The following is a 15139-nucleotide window of genomic DNA, read 5'->3' as shown; positions in this document are numbered from 1 at the left end:
GGAATCTGCACCTTGGGGCTGGTACCCCGCCCCCCCCCCCAAACTCCAGTTCTCATCAGGCCCTGGAACACCTTTGGAGGGAGGCCAGGGCCGATAGATAATGTCAGATAACTACCTTGAACCTGCATGCCATGGTCAGAGATCCTGCTGAAGGTGCCCCCACCCTTGGAGGGACTGTGTATGTGTGCTTTGCCGTCAAGTCACATCCGACTTGTGGCCACCCCTCGTGGGAATTTTAAGGCAAGAGATAATCGGAGGTGGTTTGCCATTGCCTGCTTCCATGTCACAACCCTGGTATTCCTTTGAGGTCGCCAGGGGTTTGACTGGGTGTGTGTGTGTGGGGGAGGTAGTTGTGAATTTCCTGCGTTGTGCAGGAGGTTGGACTAGATGACCCTGGTGGACCCTTCCAACTCTATGATTCTGTGACCCTGCTTATCTTCTAGGATCTGACCAGCTCAGGCTAGCCTGGGGCTATCCAGGTCAGGGCAGTTTAAATGTGGACGTTTAATGGGTGGCAATAGGAGGCGGGGCTTCCTTGGTGGCAGCCCCTTGGTTGTGGGACAGCCTCCCAGGATTATCTTTGCAGTGATGATCTCATCACTGGTGTCTTTCATAAAATGAGTGAAGATGTTTGTCTTGCTGGATGTTTGGGTTTAGTTATCTTTGGCTGGGTGGTTCTGGTGGATTTTCTTTCTTGCCTACTTGTTTTGTGGTTTAACAGCTGTTAGGTATTAGATTTTATTTTGGTGATGGTCTGCTTTTGTAGCTGACCCAAAATAACACAATTTACAAATTGGTGTGTGTTACTAATTGGTTACACTGCTATTGTGGTTTCCCCCCCCCATTGTTAACTCAGTGTGGCATCCATTGTGTGTGGGGACAGGGGGAGTTCTATCAGATTGAGTGCAGCTTAAAATCAACAATCAGGCTGCTCTGTGGCCCTTCTGACAGTGTTACTTTGCAGCCCCCTTAGCTTAAGACTGAAGGGCGGGAAATGTTGGGAACGTTCAATCTGGAGAAGAGGAGGCTGAGGAGGGACAGGATTACTCTCTTGAAGTATTTGAAAGGCGGTCACTTAGAGGAGGGCAGGGAGCTGTTCATGTTGGCAGCAGAGGATAGGACTCACAATAATGGGTTCAAATTGCAGGCAGAAAGGTACCGGCTGGATATTGGAGGTGGTGAGCTCCCCCTCTCTGGCAGCCTAGAAGCAGCGGCTAGACAAGCACTTGTCAGGGATGCTCTAGGCCAGCGGTCAGCAAACTGCGGCTCAAGAGCCGCATGTGGCTCTTTGGCCCCTTGAGTGTGGCTCTCCGAACTTGGTTCGGAGCCCCTGCTCTTGCGCCTGCTCGTGCCTGCAGCCGGGCTGCAGAGCCGGGGCGCCTGAGAGAGAGCTAGAGCAAGAGAGAGCAGGCGAGCGGGCACGCTGTCCTCCCCCCCCCCCGCCATGGAGAATGGCCGGGTCCCTCTTTCCCTCAATGGTTGGGAGGCTAAAGCCTCCCCTCCCCTCTAGCCGCGCAATTGCTGGGCGGTTCCTGGCCTGGGCTATCAGCTGTTGGGCGGGGTGGGCTTCCTTTGGCTGCACGTCCCTGGCAGCGGCGCTGGGCCGCGGCGCCCCATCTTCTGCGGCGCTGACTCGGTTCCCCCGTCGTCTTCTGGGCCTGCGGGTCCCTGTAAGCCGGGAAGAGGCACACTTTGGAGCCAGCGCAGGGGCTTGTCTGGTAAGTAGAGGGTGGCGGGAAAGCCCCAGAGCGCGGGGTGGGCCCCCCGACCCAGGACACACATAATGCTACAACTCGGGTTCGTCTGCTGAAACTGGAGGGTGGGAGATTCAAAACTGATAAAAGGAAGTATTTCTTCACACAACGCGTGGTTAAATGGTGGGACTCCCTGCCCCAGGAGGTGGTGATGGCTGCCAACTTGGAGGGCTTTAAGAGGGGAGTGGACCTGTTCATGGAGGAGAGGGCTATCCATGGCTACTAATCAAATGGATACTAGTCATGATGCATGCCTATTCTCTCCAGGATCAGAGGAGCAGGCCTATTATATCAGGTGCTATGGAACGCAGGCAGGACAATGATGCTGCACTGGTCTTGCTGGTGGGCTTCCTGGAGGCACCTGGTTGGCAACTGTGTGAACAGACTGCTGGACTTGAAGGGCCTTGGTCTGATCCAGCACAGCCTTTCTTATGTTCTCATATGTTTACTGTGTCTGGTAATCTAGAGGTTTGCTCACATTGTTCACAGTGTTTGTCAGTCATTGTCATGATTTAATTTTATGGATACCTTACTTGACCTGGACTCCGAGGAGGGGGAAAAGTCCCCCTTCAGAGGCCAGGTCCACCCATTGGCTTCTATGGGCCTCCAGAGGCCAGGTCTACTGCCAAGGAAGCCAATGGGTAGACCTGGCCTCCCAATGGGACTCAGCCAGAGGCCAGGTCTACCAATAGGCTTTTATGGCAGTAGACCAGGCCTCCAGACGAGGACTCCAGACGGGGAGGGGGAAATGGCAGGGACTTACAATTTAATTTTTATCAATAAATAAGATTATTAAGTATGATATCAAGTTTTATTCAGTGTACCTATAGTTTAATTAAGACTTAAAACTTTAATTAAAGGTATGCGATATACTCCTGCAGAGGAGAGAGGGTCTCTTTTGTCTTTTGCTGATCGTAGCATCTGTTGTATATCAGCAAAAGACAAAAGAGACCCCCTCACCTCTGCAGGAGTGTATCGTATACCTTGCAGTTGTGGACAAGTTTACATCAGGACCATAAAACGCAGCATACAGACAAGGATAAAAGAACATGAAAGATACTGCAGACTGGGCCAACCTGAGAAATCAGCAGTGGCTGAACATGGACTGACCCAAACAGGACACAGGGTCTTATTCCAAGACACTGAAAGACTGGACAATTCTACCAACTATTTTGTCAGATTATACAGAGAAGCCATTGAAATTCATAGACATCAGCACAACTTTAACAGAAGAGAGTTTAAGAATGAATAAGGCTTGGCTTCCTGCCCTGAAAAACCTCCAGACTAACAAAGACTACAGTCCCCAATAGCCATGCGGATTAGCTTTGGATAACAGATCACTTCAGGAGACAACGGTTCCACATTAACATGCCACACCCTCATTAGCACATTATCTTGATACTTACAAGGCAATGGTTAGCACATTACCTTGGATACTTTTTGCAGGACAATGATTCAGCTCAAACCCAGCCCCCTTCTGACTATATATTACTCTTCCTACACACTTGACACTGAGAGACCCTGTCTTGCAGTGTTCCTCCTCTGAAGATGCCTGCCACAGCTGCTGGCGAAACGTCAGGAAAGAAAACACCAAGACCAGGGTCACACAGCCCGGATAACCTGCAGGAACCAATGAACTTTTGCAGGCTCTGAGAACGACTGTAAATGCTTCCCCTTTAATTCTGTGGCCGTGAGAAGGGGAGATTAATCAACCCTAAATAAGAATTTGCCTGTCCTGGGCTGATGTGGCCTTTCAGTCTTCTCTCCCTCCGTCTCTTGATGGGAGGCGTGGCCCGAACTGGGAAAGGCGGTCCTTCGGAACGTGGTGGGTTCTCGGATGGGTTGCCGGCGAGAGGCGTGGTCTTGCCCGAGCCCCGCCCCGAGGAAGGCGGCTTGCCCATAGGGCCGGGAATTGCGTGGGCGTGGCTTCCCCATTCATCCTCGCCGCTTGGTGGGCGGGGCTTGGGGCCTGGCCCCGCCCCCGGCCGCGCGTCCGAGCCGGGAAGCGCCGCCATGCGCCAGGGGCCGCGCAGGCTGCGGCCGGCCGCCGGGGCCGCCCGCGGGGAGCTGGAGCCGTGCCGCCGCCGGAGCCCCGGCCGCCCCCGACGGCGCCTGTGGCTCCTGTGGCTGGGGCTGGCTGCCGGGGCTCTGCTGGGGCTGGGGCTGCTCTGGAGGGAGGCGGCGGGCCCCGGCCTGGGGGCCGAGGAAGAGCCGCCGCCGCCGCCCGGGGGCTCCCAGGTAGGTCCGGGGGCAGCGGGAGGGGCGGGGAGGTGGCTTGGCGCAGGGTCTCGCTGGAGAATATGCCGGGTCAGGTCGGTCGACCGTCGGTGCTGAGTGCAAAAAAGCCAAATCCGCCCCCCTCCCCGGGGAACCCCCATGCAGGGCAGGGAAAGAGCAGCCGCCGGCCCCCCCTGCACCCTTCGTCTGGCAATCGAGTCCCCTTCCTCGGTCGCCTGCAGAGCTGGGGAAGGGCCACCGTGTGGATCTCAGCCAGGATCGTTCCGGCTGGACTCAAGAACTCCATGGTCTTGGAGGTGCTGCTGGGACAGCAGGTAGACTTCCCCTGACTATGGAAGATCCACTGATTTAGCAATTTGTAATCATCTCTTTTCCTTTCTGTAAATCAGTGGTTCCCAACCTTTTTTTGACCCGGGACCACTAGGACTTTTTTGTTCGGTGCAGGGACCCCAAGGTTCAAAATAAAAATTCCGAGAATTTGAAAATAAACTTTAATAATAACTGTTAGTTAAACATTAAACTTAGAATAATATTTGTATATATATTTTTATAATAGAGAACTTTTAATTGAAAATATTAATTTATTATGGGTTTATAACTTTGTTTCGCGGACCTTAATTTAGTTCTTGCGGACCCCTGGGGGTCCACGGACCCCTGGTTGGGAACCAGTGCTGTAAATGTATTAGGACAGCAAGGGAATAGCTTGTTGCTGGGCAGGATGTCTCTGTGTGTGTATGCCTGTGTGCTAAGGAATTGGGGCAAGAGTCGTGGAGGGTTACAGTAAACCATAACCAGAACTGGGTGAAACTATTACTCCACTGCCGCCTCGATGTCTGGAGTGTTATCAGCGCTACCCTGAATGTTGATGGGTTGTCATATCTTGAATTTGGATAAATATCCCTTCCTCAGTATGATCGGGGCTCAGAGATTTCTGCCCATTAGGGCCTCTGAGTCAGCAGCTGCAAATAAAACTGTTTTCTTGAAATAACGATCTCAGGTCTCTCTCTCCCCCCACGAACCCGTTTACCATATCACTGCGAAAGACTGGCTGTGTTCTCAGAGGCCCCCTCTGGCTCGATATCGGGGGTTGTAACCTCTGATCAGGTTGTCTTCCGTGATCTTATTTCCCCCCAGCCCAGGCTTCTAAGATCTAGATGCTCTCTGCACGTGGCGTGGCAGTGAGTTCTATGTGCTGTTGACACGTTGCATAAAGGCTTTGGGACTTTATTATTGGAGAGGCCATGGGAACGGCGGCAGAAGGGAATTGCAGCGGGAGAGGAGGAGCGTCAAGGTTGCCAACTTTTTGATTTGTTTTGATTTTTAACTGCTCCTGGGCCTTGGGCTTTTGCGAGGAGTTAGACACGGAGGAATTCGTCAGGAGATGCTTCTGCCCCACAATTGATCTCCTTATGCAAGGAAAAGATTTGTCCAGTGGCAGCCTTGCTATGGGGGGATGGTGTTAAGAGCACCAGTTTGGGTACGTGGGACAAAAAGAGAGGGAACTGTAGCAACCTTTGGATTCTGATGCACCGTCTTCCCTTTCTAGCAGCTGAGCCACAAGCCCCGGAGCCTGTCCAGCAGCCGGCTGAAACGCCTGGCCTCCCTGGTGGACCTCCAGCGGCTTTGGCATAGCTATCTGCAACCCATACTGATCGAGAGGTACCCTGGCAGCAGCGGGAGCAACCAAGTCCGGCAGGTGAGTTCAGGACCTGTGCCCAACAGGGAACCTCCCTCCTGATTGCCAACCAAATTGTGTGCCTGCAAAATATACATTTCCACACAGAATCTTTGTGTGTGTTACTCTCTCCTTCTTCTCATCCTGAGGACTAAGATTGTGTTATTCAATTAATAATTTATTTTAAAAATAGGAATATGTATATGGTTCATTTCAAATACAAAACCTTTTTTCAATATTTTTTACAGCAGCCCTCTAAGGTAGGTCCCCTATTATGATCCCTGTGTTGCAGATGGGAGACTGAAGCTGAGAGAAGGGCCTGAGTAGACGATGCTAGGAAGGCAGGGAGGATTTGTATGTATTTATTTATATCCTACTTTGCTCCCCAGTGGGGACTCCAAAGCAGCTCCCCTCTTCCATTTTCTCTCAACAACAAACCTATGAGGTAGACCAGGCTGAGAGTTTGTGATAGGCCCCAGGTTACCCAGCGAGGTTCTGTGGTAGAAGTGGGGATTCATACCCGGGCCGGCCAAGGCCCTAGGCCTTCACAGCACCTTCATTCTCTAAGCCAGGGCTTCTTAAACTTTTTCCACTTGCGACTCCTTTCCGCCCGAGAAATTTTTACACGAACCTGGATATGTAGGTATATAAAATAGGTATACAAATCAAACATTTACTGATCATAAATTTTCTGCAACCCCCACATTAAGTGACCCCATATGGGGTCGCGACCCACAGTTTAAGAAGCTTTGCTCTAAGCCACTGAGTGCTTTTGTGTCTCAGTTGAGATTTTAACCTAGCATTTATTGCTATTCTAAAAGCTTCCATATTCTGCAACAAAGGACTGTTATCCCCAAGGGTTCAGACAACGGAACTGTAAGAACTCTGTGAGGACTCGGGCCTTGTGTTGACGCCGTAGTCCTTGGTTCCTCACTCTGCACCCCTTTATGCCTCCTTCAGTTCATCACAGAACGCCTGAAAGGGCTGGCTGCTTCCTGGCACGTAGAGCTGGACTCCTTCGAGGACCGGACTCCACGTGGCACCGTGAGCTTTGCCAACGTGGTGGCCACTCTGGACCCTGCTGCCACCCGCCGCCTGGTGCTGGCCTGCCACTACGACTCAAAGTATTTCCCCCACGACAGGCAGGGCCGGGCCTTCCTGGGGGCTACGGACTCAGCCGTGCCCTGCTCAATCCTGCTGGAGCTGGTGACGGCCCTGGACAAGGAGCTGCTGCGGTCCAAGGAGCAGGTGAGGAAAGCTGATGGTTTGTGGAGAAGACAGAAAGGGTCCTTAGAGGCAGCAGGCCCTTTGGTTCATGTGGGGATCCAGGAGGGCCACATTCAGCCTGCGGGAGCTTTTCACCCGACCTTTGAGGGAGAAGCTGCATGCCAGACTGTGGTATTGGCTGCAGGTCCCACAAAATTGCTAAACAGTTTGATAGCCATGAAGATAGAGTTGCCAACTCTGGGTTGGGAAATTCCTGGAGGTTTAGGGGTGTGGCCTGGAGAAGGACCTTAGCAGGGCATAATGCCCATAGAGTCCACTTACAACAGCAGCCTCTTTCTCTAAGTATCTGACAAAGGGAGCTTTGACTCTTGAAAGCTTCTACCCTGGAAATCTGGTTGGTCTTTAAGGTGCTACTGTGGACTCAAATCTTGCTGTTTCCTCCAGAGGAACCGCTGTAGCCTGGAGATCCATTGTAATTTCGGGAGACCTCCAGGCTCCACCTGGAAGTTGGCAGCCTTACATGAAGAGAAACAGTGTAGGAGAGGGCCAGGTCATCAGGGTCTCCACTGGCTTTTGAGAACTCCCAGTTGCAAGGAAGCATCTTCTGTTTCCTGAGCAGGCAATCTACATGTGTATTTTGGTTGAAGATCAATACTAGAGCAGGCAAGAGGGCTTAGATCAGTGGTCCATTCTGTCTGGCATCCTGTTCCACACAGTAACCAACCATTTGGCTTCCAGAAGGATCACAGGCAGGGAAGAGAGGCTAAATCTCCCCCGCCCATCTGTCATTGCCACCTCATTACTGGTACAGGTAGAGTATCCCTTATCCAGATGGCTTGGGACCAGAAGTAGTCTGTATTTTGGATCTTTCTGTATTTTGGAATATTTTGGAATTTTTGCATATACATAATGAGATAGCTTGGGGATGGTACCCAAGTCTAAACACGATATTCATTTATGTTTTATATATATATTACATATACTTTATACACAGCCTGAATGCAATTTTAAACAGTATTTTTAATAATTTTGTGTACATTGAACCATCCATGGGGCTGCTGAGGGCCTGTGTGTAATGCCTGCGTGCCAGCTCAAAATGTCTGGTTTTTAGATCAGTCCGGATATTGGATGTCCAGATAAGGGATACTCAACCTGTACTTTACTACCCCTGAACATGGAGATTCTATTTAGTCATCACGACTAATAGCCATTGGTGTGTTTCTCCTCCCATGGATTGCCCTCATCCCTTTCTAAAGCCAAATGAAAATGCAGCTTCTTCCTACGTCTTGTAGCAGTGAGTCCCCCACGTTTAATTACTCTTTGAGCAAATCAGTACTGGCTTTTGGCGTTCTTGAGGCGGATGGACACTTTGCGTTTCAGGGTTCCGAGATGTCTTTGCAGCTGCTGTTTCTCGATGGGGAAGAGGCCTTTGGGGAGTGGAGTGACACGGACTCCCTGTACGGGGCACGTCATTTGGCAGAACGCATGGCCACAGCCTCGCTCCGCCCGGGTGTCACTCAGCTCCAGGCAATGGTGAGTGTTCATCTGAACCGTGAGGTGTGAAATCTAGCCTGGTTTGATAATGCGCTAAGTCCATTTCCCCACCCTCCCCATCTGTCTCCTGTTCGTTCATTTTCTCCATATTTAGCCAAGTATAAAGTGACCTCATTGATCTAAAGAAATTCTGCTGTGATTTATTAATTTATTTGCTTATTTGCCATTATCACTGGAAGTGCCATTGAAATAGTAAATCTGCATCTGCCCTAGACCAATCCCAATTGGACACTTCTCCACACACCTCCTCAATTTCCTGCACCTAGAAAATTAGCAGCGAGGGAAGTTCTACTCCTGCCTTTTCCCTGACACCATACATTTCCATAAGCAGAGAACTGCCCTCCCCCAAAATGGCAGAGCATTACATCACTTAAGCTTCCATCTGCAACCTTGGAAGTAGCACCGACCAGATCAGGCACCACTGAATAATCAAGGATGCTTTGCAGAATCTTGTTCCCTCAGCATATTTTCAAGGCCCCCCTTCCCCTGGAGGGGAAGCCATAGGGATGGAAGTGGTGGGTTTTTAGTTTTATTTTAAAAGCCCTCTTTCCTTCATTGCAGGCTCTGTTTGTTTTGCTGGACCTTCTGGGGGCTGAACAGCTGAGCATCCAGAATCATTTTCTGGACACTGCTGGTTGGTTTGACAGACTTGTCGGCATTGGTGAGTTCCCAGACTGAAGTGGGGGAGCCTGTTTTCCAAACTCAGTGGGGTTAGTGTGGTGAGGCTTGAGTTCCAATCCCCACCCAGCCACAAGGTTCAGTGCGTGATCTTGGGACATTCGACTTCTCTCCACCTAATCCACCTCCTGGGGTCATTGTGAGGATAAAATGGAGACAGGAAGAACTGTGTAAGCTGTCCGGAGCTCCTTGGAGCAAGGGAAGGATAAAAAGGTGGTGGATGGATATGTCCCGAAGCAACCATCTGAAATTTTGGCATACCTGAGGCTTCTGAAATATTTAATCAAGCATTCCCCCCCCCCAAACTTCAGGGTGTTGGGTCCCAGGCAAGCCGCATGGGAAAGGGACACAAGCCCAGAACTGAGGGGATAATTCCTCACCTGGGCAGGGGATACAGCCAGTCTCTGCAGAGCCTGGATTCTGAAAGGGCCGGCAGCATTTTCTCGCAGGCCAGGCAAAATCTCGCCAGGACCCATGGAGGCCTAGGGGAGCCAGTGGGCTGATTCACCCACAGAGCCTTTCAAACTGTTTCTGGAATAAGGTTTGGCTTTGCTGTTGTTTTTTTGTAGCCAAGGAACTGCCTGCTTCGTGAATTTGGCTTCCACTTGTTTAATTGATCAAGTGCCCAAGTTGCAATTAGGATTTCTGTAAGCTGTCCTGAAGTGGCAGGCAAGGGAACTGTGTTTAAATAACAAAACCCAACGACTTCCTGCCCTGCACAGTTGAGTGACTGGCCCATTCCATGGGGCAGCCATGCGTACAAAGGTTTCTGCTTCTAGCTCTCATTTTCCAGTCTGGGTGTTTGATTTCCGCATCCAAATGCCAGTTTCTATGCTGACGGCTGTGATCAGGTAGCCCTGCCAGAGACATCCAAGATCTTTGGAACCAGTGCATGGTTGATACACCAATTTGGGATTGCTGCTGAAAGTTCTCAGATGTGAATTCTGGGGTTTTGTTGCATTTTGCAGAAAGACGTCTACACCGCCTGGGTCTCCTGGCATCCCACCCCCAAGAGCAGCTGTATTTCAGCCGACATCCCATCTACGGCCCTGCCCAAGATGACCACGTTCCCTTCCTTCAAAGAGGTAACTCCTCCTTCCCAATATAGACATGTTGTTTTCTATTGCTGTTGTGGCCAGCAGTCTGCATGAACTCTGTGACCTAAATAAAACCAACCATAATGGTGCTTACTTGTTTTTCATAGAATCATAGAGTTGGAAGGGACCTCCAGGGTCATCTTGTCCAACCCCCTGCATAATGCAGGAAATTCACAACTACCTCCCCACCACGCCCCCAGAGACCCCTACTCCATGCCCAGAAGATTGGGGGGGAAAACCCTCCAGGATCCCTGGCCAACCTGGCCTGGAGGAAATTTGCTTCCTGACCCCAAAGTGGTGATCAGCATTACCTTGGGCATGTAAGAAAGGGCCACAAGAGCCAAGCACTGACGCAACCCTTCCTGTCCTCCTTCTCATGATCTGCCTAAGTTCACAGAATCAGCATTGCTGTCAAATGGACATCTAGCCTCTGTTTAAAGCCCACCACCTCCTGAGGAAGTCTGTTCCACTGAGGAACCGCTCTAGCTATCAGAAAGTTCTTCCTAATGTACGGATAAAACCTACCATGATCACCTGGGCACAGACGGTGGGCCATGATATTTTATTGGATAAATGGGAAAGACTTTGGTCACGAGACATGAAACTTATTTTAGCTCAATCATTAAGAGAGAATATTTACAAAATGATGTATAGGTGGTACATAACACCTAAAAAGTTGGCAACGATCTATGAATCATTGTCCCCAAAGTGTTGGAAGTGTAATACAGAAATAGGCTCATTTTATCATGTGTGGTGGACTTGTGATAAAGCAAAAAATTTTTGGGACATGATCTACAATGAAATAAGATTGATTATACAGAATAATATATCCAAAACGCCTGAGATGATGTTACTTAGTATGATACCAGACTCTATTTTAACTCAGAGATCATTTTTAATATATGCCACCACTGCTGCAAGACTGATTTATGCAGCTAAATGGAAATCCGGACATTCCAGACAAAAGAGATTGGATACAAAAAAAGCTGGAACTGGTGGAAATGGCAAAACTTACGGCATTGGTAAACCAAAAAGACAATGTGCAATTTATGGGGGAATGGGAGGCATGGAGAATTTACTGTGAAAATGAACTTCAAATGGGGGGATTTAAAGGTTATTCATTGATCTAATCCATTTTTTACTATTATTAGGGATGTTTTTATAATTAAAATATATATTCACTACAACAAGGTTGATTTGAAGAAAGACAATAATTATGTATGATTTGAAATATGAATATATATTTTATCTGATTTTTGATAAAGAACTACATTTTTATATATGCAACAATATCAGGATTAGAATTTTATACAAAAGAGTATACAAATTTATAATGTGATAGAGGGAGATGGAGGGGAAGTCTTTACATTTTATTTTAATATATTTGTATTTTTAACAATAATTCATTGCTTTTTACTTTCATTTGATGATTTAGATCAATTGTTGAACTTTTTTTCTCCTACATATTTTGAAAAACAATAAAAAAATTATTTAAAAAAAGAAAAGAAAGTTCTTCCTAATGTTTAGCCGGAAACTCTTTTGATATAATTTCTACCCACTGGTTCTGGTCCGACCTTCTGGGGCAACAGAAAACAACTCGGCACCATCCTCTATATAGCAGCCCTTCAAGTATTTGAAGATGGTTATCATATCACCTCTCAGTGATATGTGGAGGGGCTTTTAGCCCCGGAGCATCTTCTGTGCTTGCACAAGATTCCAAGGCTGTTCCTGGCATTTCTATCTAAAGGATTTGGGGCAGCAGAACTGCATGTAGTCCTTTGGGGTACTTGGGCATGCATGAAAGGTTTGGGAAGAGGTCACTTTGCACGGGGCTTCAGTGAAGGCAGGATGTGACCCCAGTCCCTCTCCCTCAAGTTTCCCCCCAGGCCTCTATGGGATAAACAAAGTGGAATGTAGCCTGGCCCCCCTTCCCCTGCTTTTCATAAGGGCTAAAAACTTGGGGCTTGTTTTTGAACATTTGGGGGATTTTGAATTCTAGGCTCAATATGGGAGTTCTCATTTGCAGGCAGCCCTGGACTTAAAATGTGTGTGATTGTCTATATTTGTGGCAGGTGTCCCAGTCCTTCACCTCATCGCCACACCTTTCCCTGAGTCCTGGCATACCATGGAGGACACGGAGGCAAACTTGCACCGACCCACAGTGGAGAACTTGTGTAAGATCCTGGCAGCTTTTGTGGCAGAATACCTGTGGCTGTGAGGGAATCTGTTGCACCTGTGAACAGAAATCCTCTTCGGTCTGCCCTCCATCCAGGGGCACATGGAGTGGCCACAGAAGAGACCTGCATTGAGAGAAGGTGCTGCTGCCTTCTTCAGATTTGGAACAGTTAGATTCAAGTCCAGGAGCACCTTAGAGACTAACAAGATTTTTGGGGGTATAAGCTTTCGAGAGTCAAAGTTATCTTCGTCAGATACTGGGACTTGGAACAGTGGCCCTTGCAGAAACTGTCACACAACTCAAGAGGAGCACAGTGCAGGGAGAGGCGGAATGTGGCCTCCTGTGTGGTATCTTGAGCCAGGGTTCCCGAGGGGCCTGTCGCTAACAAGCCAGGGCAGACCTCTCGATGGGGGGCGAAGAAAAAGAGAATTTCACCCTGGAAGGGTTCTTCCTGTCTGACCCCCCCCCCCCATGTACCTGAAGATTTAAAGAGGGATGGACTCCCTGGTGCTCCACACAGGAGTTGTTCCGTCTGTTCACAAAGAGTTAGTGATCTGTTCCTGTTTGTGATTCGTTGGGGCTGTTCCTGATCTGTTGAAGACACAAATTAACTTCAGATTAATCTTCTGGGGAGGCATGCCTGCCAGGGCCCTTGCTAAGGACATAGACACCCCCCCAGCACAGCTCACCCTTGCCCACTGTTCCAGGAAGGTGCCACCCTGACAAGGGGGATGTGCCCACTGTGAGGACAGGTAGCTGCCACCAGTTGGGGGTGGTGGTGGAAGGAGCTGTAAACCAACAAGTGAATGACAGATGTGCTTTAGGAGGGACAACGGGGGGGGGGTGTCTCTTAGTGGGAGGGTACACCAGAAGGCATTTTACTGAGGCCTCCCTGAGCCCTAGACCTGGCCTTGAGATCCACATGCCGTACTTCTCTCCAAAACAGCCTTTAGCCATGGATCTCTGGTTTCTTCTGTCAGAGGAAACCATGTCTGCTAGCAGAACAGCTCCCTTGGATGCAGCCCCTTGTTAATAGCTGTTTTTACAGCTGTCTGTAGCTTCCGCAGCTCTTTCATTTACCTGGTTTTTAAAACGCATCTGTGCCTGAAGGCAGAGCCGTTTTGAAACTTAACATTTGAAACCACTAGTTTGGACTGTGAAGGAGTAATGGGGCTTCCAATTTGGCTTTGGCCCCGTTTCTGCCCCCAGTCTGTTCTGTTTTGTACCAAGAAGAACAGGTTTGTATTCTTTATATTTATTGCAGGGTCTTAAGACAGCTTCAAGGAGTGATCAAACTCCTACATGGAAACTGCTTTGAGCCTGCATGTGATGGGATACCATTGTGTACATTTTCCCATTGTGTGCATTTTCCGTGTTATTTCTTCCACTGAAGGAGCGTTGTAACTGGGGAACAAATTCTTGCATCCTGGCTATAGCTGCAGGAGAAGCCAGAGGTGGTAGAGTGGGCTGTTATGGCTTCTAACAGCAGTTGAGGTTTAGTAAATAAACTCTTGCACAGGTAAAGGGAGGAAGGGGTATCATCACAACCTTCTCCCTCCTTTACTTTGAGGGAGTATATTTTATACAGAGAAGCATTCAGCTGTGATTTTCCTCCCTTCCCCACCTGCAAGTGGAAGTGGTATAATCCTTTCTTCTCAATCAGGGCTGTACCACTTCCTTTTGCAGTGTGTGTATCAACTACGTCTGAGTCCCTCCTCCATTTTTGGAGGAGTTAAAAATAAAAAAAATTACTTTTTATTCTGTCTCTGTCATCTTTATCTTGTTTTCGAAGGTATTAGTATGAGGCAAATGACTCACTCAGCAAAACGCCAGCCTAGCGGATTTTCCAGTTTTGGAGATCTGGTTTTCTGTTGCCTGTGCCCCTGCTCCCTAGCCCACGGCCAGCCTTTCCTTGATATCTCATCATATTACCCCCCTTCCCATCCCTTCTCAAGACTGTACATGGTAACAGTGAAAGCTAGGGCTGCCAACTCCAAGATGGGAAATTCCTGGAGATTTGGGGATGGAGCCTGGGTAGGGCAGGTTTTGTGGAGTCACCTCTGACGTGGAAGCAGGCGGATTAGCAGTTATCCAGGACACACCACCAGAACTCCTGGCTTTATAGAAAACTGTTTAATTTACAGTGCACAGATACAAAAGACAAACCGTCACGTACACTTCTCCACCAAACTTCCCAACATAGAGTTACAGTTACATAGGCTTATATACAGAACTCCACCTGAAACCAATAAGGCCACCTGTAGACCTGGCCACAGTATTACATCATCCTTACTGCTTCAAACCGGTTAGTTGCAGTTCACCCTAGAACCTGCAAGGCTATTTCTGCCTCTTGCATCATCCTGGCTGCCTCTGATCTGACAGCTACCTGTCAGCTGTCTCTGTCAGATTATTATGGGCAACTTGTTACTCTGACAACCTCACCAGGGTATAATACCATAGAGTTCACTTTCCAAAGAAGCCATTTTCTCCAGGGGAGCTGATCTCTGTCATCTGGAGGTCAGTTGTAATTAGGGTTGCCAGCCCTACAGTGGGAAATACCTGGAGATTTTGAGAGTGGAACCTGAGGAAGCTGGAGTTTGGGGAGGGAAGGGACTTCAGTGGGGTATAATGCCATAGAGTCCACCCTGCAACATGGCCATTTTCTCCAGGTGAACTGATCTCTCCCACCTGGAGATCAGTCGTAATCCTGGAAGATCTCTAGCCATCACCTGGAGGTTAT

General features: G+C 49.0%; 1 protein-coding gene across 1 annotated transcript; it reads left to right on the top strand.

Moving 5' to 3' along the window:
- Positions 1–3767: 3767 nt before the first annotated feature.
- QPCTL (glutaminyl-peptide cyclotransferase like) lies at positions 3768–12443 on the top strand. The gene is made up of 7 exons (XM_056847579.1): positions 3768–3992; positions 5542–5688; positions 6628–6915; positions 8275–8427; positions 9010–9109; positions 10095–10211; positions 12296–12443. Exons 1-7 carry the CDS (start codon positions 3768–3770, stop codon positions 12439–12441), a joined length of 1176 nt encoding a protein of 391 aa, XP_056703557.1. The 3' UTR covers positions 12442–12443.
- Positions 12444–15139: the final 2696 nt, after the last annotated feature.

This window comes from Euleptes europaea, chromosome 3 (assembly GCF_029931775.1).
Source record: "Euleptes europaea isolate rEulEur1 chromosome 3, rEulEur1.hap1, whole genome shotgun sequence".
In the NCBI taxonomy this organism is placed as follows: domain Eukaryota; kingdom Metazoa; phylum Chordata; class Lepidosauria; order Squamata; family Sphaerodactylidae; genus Euleptes; species Euleptes europaea.
This window is presented reverse-complemented; position numbering and strand designations above follow the sequence as displayed.

Excerpts from the sequence above, each read along its gene's own strand:
- QPCTL (XM_056847579.1), top strand. The coding sequence starts at position 3,768 with ATGCGCCAGGGGCCGCGCAGGCTGCGGCCGGCCGCCGGGGCCGCCCGC. Across the intron at positions 9,110-10,094 it reads TGACAGACTTGTCGGCATTG|AAAGACGTCTACACCGCCTG; the intron begins GTGAGTTCCCAG and ends TGCATTTTGCAG. Across the intron at positions 10,212-12,295 it reads CGTTCCCTTCCTTCAAAGAG|GTGTCCCAGTCCTTCACCTC; the intron begins GTAACTCCTCCT and ends TATTTGTGGCAG.